Source organism: Pocillopora verrucosa, chromosome 14 (assembly GCF_036669915.1).
Source record: "Pocillopora verrucosa isolate sample1 chromosome 14, ASM3666991v2, whole genome shotgun sequence".
NCBI classification, from domain to species: domain Eukaryota; kingdom Metazoa; phylum Cnidaria; class Anthozoa; order Scleractinia; family Pocilloporidae; genus Pocillopora; species Pocillopora verrucosa.
Genome location: NC_089325.1, coordinates 10,531,332 through 10,546,478, shown reverse-complemented (window position 1 = coordinate 10,546,478; position 15,147 = coordinate 10,531,332). Strand labels below are relative to the sequence as shown.

Sequence of the window (15,147 nt, the reverse complement as noted above, 5' to 3'; positions counted from 1 at the left end):
CATGAAGACCGTGTGTTTTATGTTGGTCAAGCCGTTGTTGCCTCCCTCTCCACACCTTAAGGGTCCATCCTTTATCCATTCTTTTCCTCTCCCGGAGATGAGAGCTCGAATTTTTTCCTTCTTAACACTGCTTTTCCAGATTCAAAAGATTTCTCGTTTAGTTTTGACAAATACAGTCACTGAAACCTGTGTTGTTATCACTGCAAACCAACTTGAGCGCAAAACTCTCTTTAAGGAGTACATTTGAACAAGAAAATCACATGAAATATAAATCATGGCATATCTTCAAACGCCAGAAAACTTTTGTTATTACACTATGACAGGTAAGATTAGATTCAAACCGAGGTAAGCTAGTGAATTGAGCGCGCGAGATGTCAAGATAAGGGACGAAATTAAGGCTCGCTACCGTTAGAAAGGTGAAAACAACCTCCATCGGTTGGCGTTAGTTTCTGCGGGGTCCTAGCGCCCAACAAGCAGTATTACTTGCAAACGGGGGAAGGAAGTATTGTATGCTGTTTCTACATCAATACTAAGTAAGCCCCGCCTTACCCTCGTCCCCAGAACCCAAAGGTTCGCTCACCGTAGCACGATAAATCCCCCCAAGATCCTCCCGTCCACGAAAAGTGAGGAGCTCTGAGGTATAGAATATGGCCTCGGCTTAATGTTTCTCGACCTCGAATCAGTTGTCTTGGGCTTGCACTAAAATATCGAACGTGCGCTGAAAAACTGGACACTGTTGATGGTTTCACTAATTTTCATTTCTTTTTTCAAGTCCTGGCTATCTTACAGCCGTATGAGCCAAGAACAAAAATTTGTACAAATTGACATATTATCTACTGCATCAAAGTTCTAAAAATTTTCGGCGCTATTATTTACAGAATGAGATTATCAGTGTTGCTTACACTTCTTTCAGATTCGTTCTTATTGAAATGTTCAAATATCAAAATAAAACATTCACTGCCCATGGTTCATCTCATTTTCATTCTCAGCAAGAGAAGTAACTTGGCATTTTTTCACTGAAGTATCAGTTTGAATACCGATTAGTGTCTTCAACATCCTGGTCGTGACTAAAAGTTTCGAAAACATAAAATTTGGATCGACGATAAATTTACAATTGTAAAAAAGATCTCAGAAATTCTCCTAAATTTATGTAAAACTGAACTCTCGTTGAACATTTAAATCATAAGTTGTTGAACTTAAAAATAGTTGTCCTTAAAATAAAAATTAAGATGTCCTTTTTCCCACGCTAAATTCAGCTTTAACTGCAACAAACGTTTGAGATTTGACCCGTAAACCGCCTTATCTCGAAGTACCTCAGAGAAGTAGTTTTGCGCCTTTTTCTGTTCTAGAGAGCAGGCAGGACAAGATACGAGAGCACATTAGCTGCAAAAGTTTGTGCCTAGTTTCAGAAGTCTGCTGAAAAAAACGCCAGTTTACTCGTGTCATGTGGCAACTAAAATCTTCAAAACATTGGGGGTAGCTGGTAGGCCGGCGGAGGAGTGTTCCGAGGATCTTCGTCATCGAGGACTCCATAAAAAGGCGGGGGAGGCTCGTACCTAACACCAGGGCTACCTTTCCCATAATCCTCTTCGTCATCTTCATCGGAAGAAACAGGCTTATCAAGCGAGGTTTCCGAAATATATGATGGCGGGAAACTCGGGGAATCATCCGGTAGAACAAGTGGTTTCCCAGGAATTGGTTTTAACTCAATCTCCGGTTCCAGAATGATGGGTTTGCGTTTCTTAAAGGTACGCTTCTCGTTAGAAGGTTTTGGTCTCCGTCTCCTACAGTACCAGATCAGTAGCACGGTTAGGACAATTAAAACAAGGACGATGAGCACACCAACGAGAACGTGCTTGTACCACAAGTCACCCTCTTCATTAGACGTTCGTGCGCCTGCGTCGATTGGTGCATTAGTTATGACGGGGTAAGATCCGTTACAAACTCCCATTCGCTCCTCGTTCGCACTCACCACTGGAAAGCCTTTTAAAGCCTCCCTAAATTCCGTTCTTACTTCGCCATTGGAAAGTAGTATCTTATTCGCAACGTACTGTAATTTTTCCTCGTCGCATCTCTCTGTCGGTAACGAGTCATTCGTCCATGACATTATCACTGACCCCGCTTTGAAACTCAACACTCTTATGTTTGATTCATCCGCATCCTCATAATATGATGCGATCTTTTTCAACAGTAAAAGCCTCTGAGCTACGTTGCGGCTAAACTCGACAAACTCGTTTGTAATTCTGATGTTTAACTCTTGCACAACTGGATTTTCCGATGGAACAACCAAAACCTCAAAGGCGTCCAAGGCTTCAGCGCCGCGGCTATCTTGAGCATACACTACCAGCACCTGACCCATAATCCCATCAGGTACATGCGTGTCTAGCGGTAATCCGTCGATAGTCTGGCTTTCACTGTCAAACTGCAACCAAAAGTCCTCCGGGATCGATGAACCGTTCGCAAGTTTCATCGAAAGCGACAGGTTACGCGTGTCGGCGCCGTCCTCCCGATCATAAAAAGTATCTTCGGGTATGGTATAATGTAATGCCACACCTGCGGGGGCTATCACCCGGCCCAAGTTGTTGATAACCTCGGGGGGTGAATTGGGCGGGGCAGTGGTTGGTATGACAACAGAGGTTGACGATGGTGACACGCTAATTGTCCGAGTTGTGCCTGGCAGTGTTGCAGTCTGTGTCGAGTTGGATGGAGACAGAGATGAGCTACTTGGAAGCGGACCTAAAATGGAAGAAAAATGAAAAGAAAAGCCAGAATGGTTAGAAGAACGTGGGAAAATTACTGCACTATTAGGAACTAGCTTTGAGGACAGGGGGATTGTAGCTAAAACCACAGTTTGGGAGATGCTAGTATGAAAACTTCCGGAACTTTGTTTTGGGGTGTCGATTATGTTGTTAGTGTTAATGGGGGTGGAAAGATATTGGGTGACAAGAGAATCCGAGCGGAGGTTTTGTGAATTACCAACAGTGGAAAAATTTTCGCGAAATGAGGTGGGTGCGCGCGATAATGAAAACGAGGTAGAACTGACTAAGGTCCCGTATGAGATTAGAAATTTCACAGAGACAAAAGAGGAAAAGCTCATGGAAGAGTTGTCTGCACCAGACTTACGTGAAGAGAAAGAAGCCGCTGTAGGCGAGAGAGCCGGAATGCGGCTTCCAACGGAAGATTTATCTAATAAAGAGGATGACGAGGATACTATTTTGAGTGTCGTTAGTGTAAAAGATCTGTGCAGAGTACTTGTCTCAGCAACTAAGCTGGGCTTTGATGTAAGAGCGCCTTTCTCTGTGGTAGTAGTTGATGATGATGATGATGATGATGATGATGGTGATGATGATGTGGCTGCTAATTTGGTTGATTTGGTCACAACTGTCAAGAATTTGGTGCTTGATGTTAAAATACTTGTAGATATAGAGGCTGTTAGACCCCTTAAAACCGACGACCGTAAGGTAGATGAGGTCATACTTCGTGAAGGTGGCACAAAGCTCTGATCCAAGGATTTTGTCACGTTAACTATCGACCTCGCCGACGACATTTTCTGAGTTCCTGACGGTGATTTTGAAATAAGTGTCGCGACAGCGAACTCTGTTTTCATAGTAACAGAGGTCGTTCGATCAAGTGTCGCACCTGATGTCATGAGAGATGTCACGCTACTCACTATCCGTGACCCGGCAGTATCGGTCACGCTACTTTTCCTTGTCGATGATTTTGAAACAAGTGTCGTGACAGCGAACTCTGTTTGCATAGTAACAGAAGACGTCCGATCAAGTGTCACACCTGATGTCATGAGAGATGTCACGCTACTGACTATCCGTGACGCGGCACTATCGGTCACACTACTTTTCTTTGCCATCGATTCGAACCTTGATGACGAAAATGTTGGAATCCTTGAAGATGCTGCTATTTCCACGGTCGATTGCGTGATTCTGATCCCTGAATCAGTGATGACCGGCGTTCGAGTGCTAGTTTTACTGCTCTGAATCAACTTTAAAGTAGTTATTTGCGTGATAGATGAAGTTTTCACTGTGTCCGAGAAAGTAATTCTAGATTTTATCGACGATCCAATAAACTTGGAAGGTGTGACTACAAATGTGCTACTCTGAAGAGTGCTGAATCGCGTGACAGATGTAGCATTACTCTGCGTGACAGGTGTCACATAACTATGTGTAACAGCTGTCAGATTAACTTGCGTGACAGTAGTGCTGTTAATTTGTGCTGATGAAAACTTAGTAGTGGTCATTCGAGATCCAACCATTGAGTAACTGGGTGTAGAGGACGAGTTCACTATCACTTCAGTGCTTCTCAGAGTCTTTTTCGTTGTATTGTGTGACGCAAAAGAGGGTGAACCTTGGAGAGGAAACAAGGTAACAGTACAAAGTGTCACGCAAGAAACATTTGGTGACTTGAATTGAATTGCTCTGGCCGGTAAGCGCCCGGAGAACTCATCACAGCTCTCTTAAGTTCATCGGCCAAGCAATACAGTGGCGTTTGATGCGATTAGTGGATAAGAATACTTCAATGAAACAACAACACGTACGAGAAACGAATCACAAAGAAAATGACGCGAGAAAAGAGTGAGTCAAGGTTTGTGTTCGAATGTACGCCTTGTGATAGAGGTGGATATTGAGCAAACCAACATCAAAAAGAGATTTAAGCCGTGAGGAGAGAGAGGAAATTCAGAGATTTGAAAGGAATGGTGTCAAGGCTCAGTGGACGTATATGGACAGACAAAGGATGTGATTCAGATGACGAATAAACTTAACGCGTGATTGAGTGCAGTGCTCGATGAATTTAACGTGGTGCGAACGTGCAATTCGTAAACTCATTGGTATCTTACCACTGGTCTCCAAGATGCTGGTTGTCCTGTACACCGGCGTGGGTGTGACTGCGGTACTCGTCTGGACAGAGCTGGGTGTCCTGCTGAAAACACTGTCAAGTCTGCTGCTGGAGTTCACTACACGCGTGCCGCGAGTAACGTGCGTGGAAAGAATCAAAGTATCTGTAACGGAGGTTGGTATCGCAGTTGCAGAAGTTGGTATGACTGTAGTTGAAGGTAGTATTTCTGTGACAGATGTTGGTGGGACTCTGACAGAAGTTGGAATGACTGTGATTGAGGGTAGTGACACCACAGTAGAGGTTACCACACTTATGGCAGAGGACATTCGTGACATTGTGCTGTCAATTTCAGTAGTTGATTTTCTTAATGAAGAGGTCGACGAAAGAGAACTGAAATTCATCGAAACAGTTCTGCTTGCGCCGAACAACGTCGTCGAATTTTGCACGATTCTGCTGGACTCACTAACATCACTTTTGCTAAGCAAAGTTGTCTGGTCTTGTGAATTTAAAAGTGAGGATGCTGAACTTGAAGTGGGTATGGACGACAGAGTTGTAGGGCTGATTTGGGTAGTTGACATCTCTGTTGTAGATAAATTCATTACAGAGGTGTCTGCAGGGGTAAAAACAACAGAAAATGCGGTACTTGACTCCAACACAGGAACTGAACTGCTTAAATTTGCCATCAACGTGGAAGACGATCCAACAATCGGTTTGCCACTGGAGAGCACTGACGGCATCAACGAGGAGTTAACGTTAAAATGTCCACTTGAGCTGGTAACAACAGACATTGCCGATGAAGTCGTTCTTCTCGCTGAGAGAGTTGAGTCCACAGATTTGGTGACAGCACTTGATACTGCTGTAGGACTTCCTTTAGTACTTGAAGCAATCGTGGAATTCACAGGAACTTCAGAGCTTGTAGTCAGTTTTACAGACATTGAGAAAAACGACGAGTCTGTAATTCTAGTTAAGTTCGGTCTTAGATCAATGCTTGAAAACATTCTGGTAAACTGAGAAGTACTCGATGGTGAAATTGTGCTAAATACGAACGCTGTTGTTGTGATTTTTGGACTGAACGAAATGTTAACACTCGATTTTTGAAATCCTTTCGAAGTGATGGTAGGGACAACACTTCGATTAGCGACGAAGGTGCTCGGAAAACTTCGGGTACCACTCGTCCTTGTTAACGGAAACGCCGACGTAGTTACGGCGATAAACGATGACCTATTGATTTCAAATGTTGAATTCACCAATGCAGTCCTCTTGGCTGTGGAGGTCAATTGTGAAATGAAAATATGGATTAGGAACAAAATACGACATTATGAGAATTCCATCCGTTTTTTCCATGCAGTCAAAGTTACCATACTTTATTCGAGGAGGGAGCATGCAGACACTTCATGTAGTTTTTCATGCAGCATACTCTGGAGCTCGGCGCACTGCTGATTGCGTGAGGTTACAGGATAGATCAGCAACTTGGAGAAAAACTTGTTAGCGGAAAATGAGTAGAAAGATGAAAAGTTTTGAAGAATTTCGATCACAGAAGATAAGGGCAAAAGTCGGCTGAAAAGTTGTGAGGAAAGTTAGTGTTTTTGCTTTATCAATGTATTAAGTTAGTTGGAGTTAAACTAGCTTGAAAAAAACAAAAACAAAAACAAAAACAAAACAAAAATTCTAAAAAGTATAGCGTGTTAAAGAAAAGGGTTTTCTGTTCCTGAGACCGTTGCCCTAGGCGTGTTTGTTAGAGGTTACTGCATGTGTACACATAGTACATGTCTTTGCACTGTTTTCTGGGTGGTGGCTACTAATTACAGAAAAGTTGTTGATTCCTATGGGAGTACCCTTGCCCTCTCTGCAAATACGTCAAATAAGTAAAAATCTTCTTGTAAAATTCTGTACTCTCTTAATTTGGCATCACAAGTACAAAATTATCTCTTTTCTCTATGGTTCTAAGATGTGAAGGTACTAGATATAAAAATTAAGACTTCAATTCGTGTACTTTGAAACGTTTTGCTATGTATATGATGCAAAAAATTCTGAAAAGATAAAGGAAACCTTGAAGGATCTGGTTAACTACAGAATAGTTGGTGAAGGCGTTTGAGGATTGACGAGGAAATGTTTTGAGTGCACTTAAGAAATAATTTAATGATAATCACCAATTTTTTTTTATATCAAACAAATTCAAGGTTGACTTACTGGTAGTTGCATTCACAGATGTCACCTCACTGAAAATCAAGATGAAACACAATAAATTCAGTGAAAACAAACAGACAATTATAGATACAAGCAAGAACAACTAGTTTGGTGAATGTACATGTAAGGATTCTCATAAGTTTAACTGGATCTAACGAATAACTTTCCCCAAAGAACATTGTCAGACTTGTTATTGGCCAAAAGTCTTAATTATTTACTCTTAGCTATGTTTATTAGAGCCCACTTAGATCTCAAAAGCCAATCAGAACAAAGGAAAATACCACAAAAGAAAAAAAAAAAACAATGAGAATTCAGACTGAAAAAATCAATCTGTCTGAAGTGGATGAAAACCTGAATGACCAGGTAGCTATTGGTCTTATTTTTGAATCTGATTGGTTTGAAAGAAGGACAAGTTTTTGGGACCAATCTCAGGTGAAGTAAGGCAAAACCAAAGTAATCCCAAATTATTTTTGACACTTATTTAAAAATTGCATTATCTCTTCGGACAACTCATTATCAACGTCTACTTGTGCTTGTAATTGAACAGTTCTTGTTTCTCACCTTGCATTTGTTACAATAGGTGAAGACATCGATGATGGCAGAACAGCAGTTTTTGAGGAAGTGAGATTGGGCTGCAAGGTACTGCTTGAGAAGATTTGTACCCCAGATGTCTGGTTGACTATTGTAGAACTCAGAAGCAACATGGAAGGACTTGACATCTGTGTTGCAGAACTGGACAACATCACTGAAGATGTGCTTGACAATGATGGGACCAGTGAACTTGTTTTGACCAATGATATCTCAGTGTTGTTCATTGTCGATGAAACGAGGCTTGTAAACAAAGATGATGTTGGCATTGGTGAAATTGCCTTTGATTCAGTTGAGTTTCCTGGTTGAGGAGTTGATGGCAAGATTACCATGCTGCTTGTTACAAAGGAACTTGTCTTAGCAGACGATGTTAAATTTTCAACCAAAGTTGTATTTGGAGGAAGCAAAATTAAACTTGATGAAGAAGCCAAGAAAGTACTCTTTGATGTGATGGATGAAAGATTTGAGCTGGTAGTGGATATCACAGTGGATAAACTTGTGTGACTGGCTGCACTTGTGATAAGCAGTGATGTGTTAGCAACAGGCATAAAGCTACTTGGAACTACAGTCACTGACACAGTTGCTTGAGTGATTAACGTCAATGAAGACACATTTGGAATTGAAGAATTTAACTTTGCCGTGGATGTTGCTGGAAAAGTTGACTGAAGCGTAGTAAGAACTGATGGAAAACTTGATGAAATACTAACAGATGTGACTAGAGTGCTTCTGTTTAAAGATGCAGTCATTGAAGATGCTCTCACTGCTATGGAAATGTTTCCTTGGGATGCTGAAGGAACTATAGTTGAGGAAATTACAGCTTGACTTGTATTCAGTGTTATCATTGTCAGCGAACTCAAGATTGATCTATTCTGTGATGATACAATGGTTGATTTGTTGGGTGAAGAAGCACTAAGTATAAAAGACAGCGTTCTTGTGACAAATGTTGAATTCAGAGATGGGGTATGACTCTCTGATATAGTTATTGTTCTATTGGCAGAAATGATGTTTGTTGGACGTGATGCAGAAGAACTGTTCACTGTCAACAGAAGCTTTGAAGAGGTTAAGATACTTGTTATGCTGGTGTTTATATTGACAGCACTTGAAGACTTGAATACTGTGGCACTGAGTAACTGACTTGATGTTGTCAAGCTAACACTTACACTTGGAGATAGGATTATAGTTCTGTTTGGCAAAATACTTGAAGTTGTTAAATTGATGCTCACACTATAAGATGGGAAAATAGTCCTGTTTGGCAACTGAATTGAAGTTGTTGGATAGATGCTAACACTAGAAGATGTGACAATTAGACTAGATGATGCAAAAGCAGTTTTGTTTGGTGGCTGACTTGATTCTGTCAAGTTGAGGTGTATGCTGGAGGATGATGACATACTTTTGTTTACTAGCAGGCTTGACACTGTCAAATTAAAGCCAGTGGTAGAAGACTGAATACTTTTCATTGTTAACTGACTGAACAATGTTGAGTTGATGTTAACACTTGTGGTTTTGGTAACAGTTCTGTTCGGTGTAACACTTGGAAGTACAGTTGTGGAATTCTGGCTTGCAGATGTTAAAATAACAGTTTTTGAGACAATGACCAAAGTGGACATATTTGACAATCTTGAGGGTGGAGTACTAGATGCAGAGGGTGTAGGAGTAATAGCAATAATCCCCTGTGCTTGTCTTCGAACTCTGCGTCGTACCATGTCTTTTTGAGTTCCAGACAAGACATGCCACCCCACCACTGGGACACCCATTAGTGTGCTAATGGTTCCATCTTGAGCAGCAGTTTCAAGTTTTGAAAAACCTACATCTGTCAGCTTTAATGCACCACATGCCATGTTCCAGGTTATGAAACTCCTTGTGCCTTTGGCAAATCTACCATCTCCCACACCAGCTGCTATAACAGTGGGATTGTCTAGTTGTTGTGTTATTGGGTTAGAAATCTCACCTGAGAAGAAGCCTAATTTGCTAGAGTCCACACTGAGATGGTTAGCCATTTTAACCACTAACATCATACGCTGATGCCCATTAAGGCTTTGTATGTCCATGTTCAACACCACTGTTCCCAGGATTGCCTGTGTTCCAGGAGGACATGACAAACCAAGGGCAGGTTTGTGATCATTGCTGCTAAAGCCTGTAGTGCTGAGATGAACTGATACTGGCAGTTGTTCACTTATAGACATAACAACAATGGAAAATGACTGTGACCCACAAACATGGCCGCCCAGTGAAGTGTCCTTTGTCAAAGCTACAACTAGGATGTTGTAAGTTCCCTTATCTTTATCTGAGGGAACACCATATAGTTGTTTCTTGTTGCTGCTATATGACAGCCAGTGTGAGAGAAATCTATCTGCTGTTTCTGAAACCTGCAAAAATAAAAGGATTATTCAAAAACACAATCAAAGGTTCCTTGCATCCACAGGCTAGAAAATTAATTTGCAGGTTGAAAAAGTTGTGGCTATTCTTTTACCAGGATTCTCAGTCCAGGACCACATTCACATTATGTTTATGTAAATGCAGTACTCTACTTAGCATTCCCATTGGCAATGTAAACATTGTCATGACTAATGATGAAATTGAGCCAATCTTCATGTAGTATGGGGCGACATAGAAACACTATGGGACAATTTTTTCTACCAATGGGGTGTGTTGTCTCGGCTTTGGGTAACAAAACATTAGGGAATGTGGCAATATAAGCTACATTCACCAACTCTGTATACTTTAGGTGCAACTTACCACAATGCTGTTCACATTGCAATCGAATACATCCTCTGAAATATTGTAACTAAATACAGATCCAACATAGACAACCGCATTAGGCAGCACTTTGCTTTTCACAGATGGTTTAGGTTGTACACTTTCTTGACTTGATACAACTGGTAACAAAATTGTGCCAAACAAACTGGCAATCAGCAATATCCACCACAGTCTAAGCCTTGGTATACCCTTTGCAGATATAATTCCACTGAAAACACTGCCAACAGTGTTTGGTAGGCTCCAAAATAGCAGTAAAAGTCTTAGCAAACACGAATTTAATCCCAGAAAAGTCCATCTTGAAGTAGATCTTATAAGTGATTTTTTTCTCCAAGGAGTACACTTCAGAAAGTTTTTGTTGCAGTTTTGTTCACGTGGATTTGAATTTCCAGACATCTGTGGGCAGTTACAACAACATCGAGGGATCGATGTCCAACAGGACGATGCAGACGTCCTTTCAATTGGTAGACAATACAAAGATGCTGTTTTATCCATCTTTTATCTCTTTTTGGCTTAATGCACACCAAGGTAATTATTTTTTTAGCTGATCCACTCTTGCCTTCTTGATAAGATCACCATGATTGAAAAGTGGCTGAAATAAAAGTAAGAGAAAATTATCAACACGCAAGGTTGGAATACATATACAATGTGTTCACAACACGGCCTCTTTTAAAACAGTAGGTAAGCACTCCTGTTGCAATCTGAATTACCATTTGGTTTCTCCTTGTTATCTCAGGTCAAACGGATAATTTGGAATGTATATATGTTTGAGGGATTGAAAATTTCATTTTTGATGATGAAGTCAGATGTTTAAATGAAATCATCATGAATGGTGTACCGACCAAACCTGTTGCGGTTTTCAATTTAAACGGAATTATGCTGCTTAAGAATCTATCAATGTTCCAAACACTGCCAAGCGATAAAAATACTGCGAGATGAAAAAGTTAATCTAGTGGAAGTCACACCGATGTAGAAACGTGTCATTACAAGGGTCGGATTTCGTTTCCTTGTTTTCATGGTTACAAATACATAAGATGAAAACAAAGGCCGTAACGGCAGTTTTTTTCGTTTGAAATATTTCCTTGTGAAATTTATCGGCATTGATACATCAGAGTTATTACGATTTCTTCATGAGTCTGGTTTAGAATCTAAAGAAGATAGCCTGTGTCTTGATACCAGACGTAGATATTGGCAACTGTTTCCTACTACTTGAATGAATTCGCACTCTGCAATCTACACAATATGGGCTAAATAAACTCTAATAAAGTGCGCTAGCCGATCGAAGCCGTATATCGCTAAGTGAGGCTAAAATTATTCATAACACGTATTCGCGATGCAGGAAAATAAAAAATGGAAAGCTTGATTGAAGCTCTGGGAAGACTGTACCTTTTGCAAACATATTTTTCAGGCTGCACTTGCAGAATCAGTGCCCTATCATTTACAAAATATCAACGGCTCGAACAAAGCTGTTCGATCCGAGCCCTCTTCACTGTTCATCAAAAATTATAACTTACTGATAAGCTCATCAGCTACCAATAACGCTTTCTTCAGAATTTCTTGCAATTCGATTACACATCCATCACAGATTTCTTTCCAGGTTGTCCTTTCAAGCACCGATTACTCGGCGAACTATGGGCCGATTCAAATTTCTTTCTTCTTCGAATCAATAATCAACAGCGTCGTTCGGTTACCGAGGTCCCGAGGTATTTTCGAAAGCGCGTCATCTTCCAAATTTGGAAACGTGACATGTGAGAGATCGTACTTATATAATGTTGGAATGGACTTCAACGAGAGGATAGCGGAACATCTTAGAAGGTTTTCCTAAACTGTCCACTTCAGACGAGTTTTCGCTTCCTGCACCAAATGAAAACTAAAGCAATATCTTTGGCATTTAATTAGGGCTTAAAAATGAATAAATATGGATTAATGTGAATTGTCTCCTGAATGTACTGCTGAGGTTTGTGTTTAAAAGGTCAGAAATGGGCTATAGAGCACACCCCAGTTCAAACAAACAGATATTTAAAAAATAAAGAAATAAAACAAAACAATGTCTAACAGAACTTTTACTGAGCCTTTTCTTCAGAAACAAAATTATTGTTAATCCAAAATATTTATTTCAATTTCAATACGCCAGACACCCAACTAAGAACATGATTTTATACAAACCTTGTTATTTATACCACCAAAATGCATTTTTGAAAAATCCAAGTATTCATCTTGAATGGAAACTTTATTTGCTATCTACTGTCTTTTAAAGGTAATCCATTTTACATGCTAGTTGAGGGAACCAAAACCAAGGAACAGGGGTGAATCCAGGGAAGAAGGGACCTGACTTTCGATTTAAAAAAAGACAGAAATTTCTATTTACACTACAGCCCAGTTAAGTCAAGAAATATTTAAATACAAATAAACTGAAATTCTTCTGTTGAGAATTAAGTAACATACAACCCTGTCCTTGTATGAATTTTTTTGGCAGATTAGTAGTAAAAAAAACCTATGGGTCTGATAGGTTGGGGGTTCAGAGCCCTCAGACCCACCCTCTGGGTCTTCTACCACTTCATGTACCACTCTTTTTCTGTGGTCATGAAGGTGGAGATACAAGTAAAATCTGAATATCCATTACATTAGTTCCCGTTAATCCAGTCACCACATGGTCCCTTCCATTTTTAAATTTTGAGTAAAAGGAAAAAGAATCATTATTTTCCAAGAACAGTTTAGCATCAAGTCCATCTTCTTTAGCTTCAGTTACTTGATATGGATCTGCCATTGCTCCTGCAGCTGGGTTGGGACCATCTTGGCCATCTGTTCCTGCACTGAGTAGTACCAAACCACCATTGTTTTCATCATTACAAAACTGTTCTAGATTTTCATAAATATCTATCGCTAATGTGAGTGCCATCTCTTGGTTACGCCCCCCTATACCTTTCCCTTTCAGTGTGACTGTGGTTTCTCCGGCACCAATGATGCAAACTGGCTTTTGCTCATTACGTGCAGTTAATATCTCATTCACAATACTGCTAGTCAATACATGTTGGCCATAAGGTGACATTTTTGACAGATGCCCATTCCAAGCTAAATTAGCTGCATCTGAGAACATTTTTCCCACATCTCTTGCTTCACCACTTAACATCGTGGACAGCACCACAGGTGCATAGCCAAGCACTAGGGCTTTTTTCACAGCAGCATCAACCGCAAAGCGATTACTTCCTATGATGACATTCTGAACATGAGAAAAATTATTCAGTTCTACTTTTTCCTGCTTCTCTGTTTTCTGTTTTGATTGCTGTAGATACTGAATAACTGCATCTGGAATCTCTTCCTCTGCATTGAGTTTCTTGAATATTTCTAAGCAATCAGCTGGAGTTGATGGATCAGGTACTGTTGGACCACTGGCAATGATGTCTAGAGGATCACCTATCACATCTGAGAGAATGAGTGTCACCACCTGTTTGAGAAAAAATGTTAGAATTGATATACAATCTATCAATCAGGGCATCAGCACACTAGTCAGTCAGTTGATTAGTGACTCAGTCCCTGATTTATTAAGTAAGTTATTGCTTAGATTAATCAGTCAGTTATTGGGCCATTCAGTGATTCCGTCTGTGGTTGGTGTGTTAGTGATCAAGTAATTACCATTCTGAGGAACATGACAGAAAAATTTATGAATGTATTAATCAAACTAAGTGTTATATAGACCTTTGCAGGGAAGGCTGCTTCGGCCAACTTTCCTCCTTTGATATCAGATAGGTTTTTTCTCACAGTGTTAAGCTCATGAATAGTAGCCCCTCTTGATGCTAATACTTTAATTGTTTTCAATTTCTCCTCCAGTGTAATTCCCTCAACAGGATATGGAAGGAGGGCTGAGCCCCCTCCCGAGATAAGGACCAAAAGAATGTCTTGGTTGCTCATGCTTTCTGCTACTTCTTTAATCCTACTAGCGGCATATTGAGCCATTTCATCTGGAAGGTTGTTCTTTGCTCCTTCAATAATTTCTATTGTGCTGAGCTCACTGAGGGTGGACTTTTCAATCAGTTCTTTATTGCCAGAAGCCTGTGTATGAAGTAACAAATATGTATATCGTTTCAACCATTTTCAACAACACTTAAGATTTGATAATTATACAATTGTTCTCTCCAGCTGCATTAAATTTTGTTTAAAATCAGTAAACCCTTTTTACTTCCAAGATTTTATAAATAATTCTTCTTACTGTCTACTATAAAATTCATATAAATTTGAATTTGGTGCTCCAACACTGAAATAGTTATAATTGTGGATCTACACCTACCTTAATGGCGTGGCGGAGTCCTACGGGAATACTGGCCACCCCCCGGACAATCTGATCTCCCAGAACATCCTCCACTGCTTTAGTCATTCCTAACACAGCTTTCCCAAACGCAACCACGGAGACATTTTTATCGACAACATATTCATGATCCATGATGGATAGAATATTCTGACGAAACAAAAGGTTATTTTTTACCATCTCCTGAGGAGAAACCGCGCCGAGAGCAGCATGAAAAATTGATTGGGCGTCTGTCTTCAACTTGAGTTGAACATCTCTAGATGAAGAAGTATTTATCGATCTCGATCTCAGTAACGACATAAAAGGTCTTGCACGTTTTAAGTTACTTGTTACACAAAATAAAGCCATAAAAGACTTTAAATGAGGGTGGGAATTCAAAATCTGCTGTCACAATTTGCCACCGTCAACACCAGTACAACCAACCGGAAACCAAACTGAATATATTCCATACCAAGAAGGGTCCCGTG

At 40.3% G+C, this 15,147-nt stretch overlaps 2 protein-coding genes across 4 annotated transcripts; both read right to left on the bottom strand.

The window, feature by feature from the left end:
• Positions 1 to 1,369: 1,369 nt before the first annotated feature.
• Positions 1,370 to 12,056, bottom strand: LOC131773851 (uncharacterized). 3 transcript variants are annotated; one of them, XM_059089808.2, is made up of 7 exons: positions 11,892 to 12,056; positions 10,360 to 10,969; positions 7,597 to 9,989; positions 7,039 to 7,067; positions 4,850 to 6,112; positions 3,124 to 4,359; positions 1,370 to 2,736 (listed from the first exon to the last, which is right to left on the bottom strand). In XM_059089808.2, exons 2-7 carry the CDS (start codon positions 10,870 to 10,872, stop codon positions 1,463 to 1,465), a joined length of 6,708 nt encoding a protein of 2,235 aa, XP_058945791.2. In that variant the 5' UTR covers positions 10,873 to 10,969; positions 11,892 to 12,056; the 3' UTR covers positions 1,370 to 1,462. The 3 variants fall into 3 exon arrangements, with proteins under 3 accessions (XP_058945791.2, XP_058945792.2, XP_058945793.2); XM_059089809.2 differs by lacking the exon at positions 11,892 to 12,056 and adding an exon at positions 11,088 to 11,292; XM_059089810.2 differs by lacking the exon at positions 3,124 to 4,359.
• A 383-nt stretch (positions 12,057 to 12,439) lies between these two features.
• Positions 12,440 to 15,109, bottom strand: LOC131773831 (glycerate kinase). Its single transcript, XM_059089787.2, has 3 exons — positions 14,663 to 15,109; positions 14,074 to 14,427; positions 12,440 to 13,822 (listed from the first exon to the last, which is right to left on the bottom strand). The coding sequence occupies exons 1-3, from the start codon at positions 15,026 to 15,028 to the stop codon at positions 12,959 to 12,961; spliced, it is 1,584 nt and encodes a 527-aa protein (XP_058945770.2). The 5' UTR covers positions 15,029 to 15,109; the 3' UTR covers positions 12,440 to 12,958.
• Positions 15,110 to 15,147: the final 38 nt, after the last annotated feature.

Excerpts from the sequence above, each read along its gene's own strand:
- LOC131773851 (XM_059089808.2), bottom strand. The coding sequence starts at position 10,872 with ATGGATAAAACAGCATCTTTGTATTGTCTACCAATTGAAAGGACGTCT. Across the intron at positions 9,990-10,359 it reads GCAATGTGAACAGCATTGTG|GTTTCAGAAACAGCAGATAG; the intron begins GTAAGTTGCACC and ends TTATTTTTGCAG. Across the intron at positions 2,737-3,123 it reads AGCGGCTTCTTTCTCTTCAC|GTCCGCTTCCAAGTAGCTCA; the intron begins GTAAGTCTGGTG and ends CTTCCATTTTAG.
- LOC131773831 (XM_059089787.2), bottom strand. The coding sequence starts at position 15,028 with ATGGCTTTATTTTGTGTAACAAGTAACTTAAAACGTGCAAGACCTTTT. Across the intron at positions 14,428-14,662 it reads GACTCCGCCACGCCATTAAG|GCTTCTGGCAATAAAGAACT; the intron begins GTAGGTGTAGAT and ends CTTCATACACAG. Across the intron at positions 13,823-14,073 it reads AAGCAGCCTTCCCTGCAAAG|GTGGTGACACTCATTCTCTC; the intron begins GTCTATATAACA and ends TTTCTCAAACAG.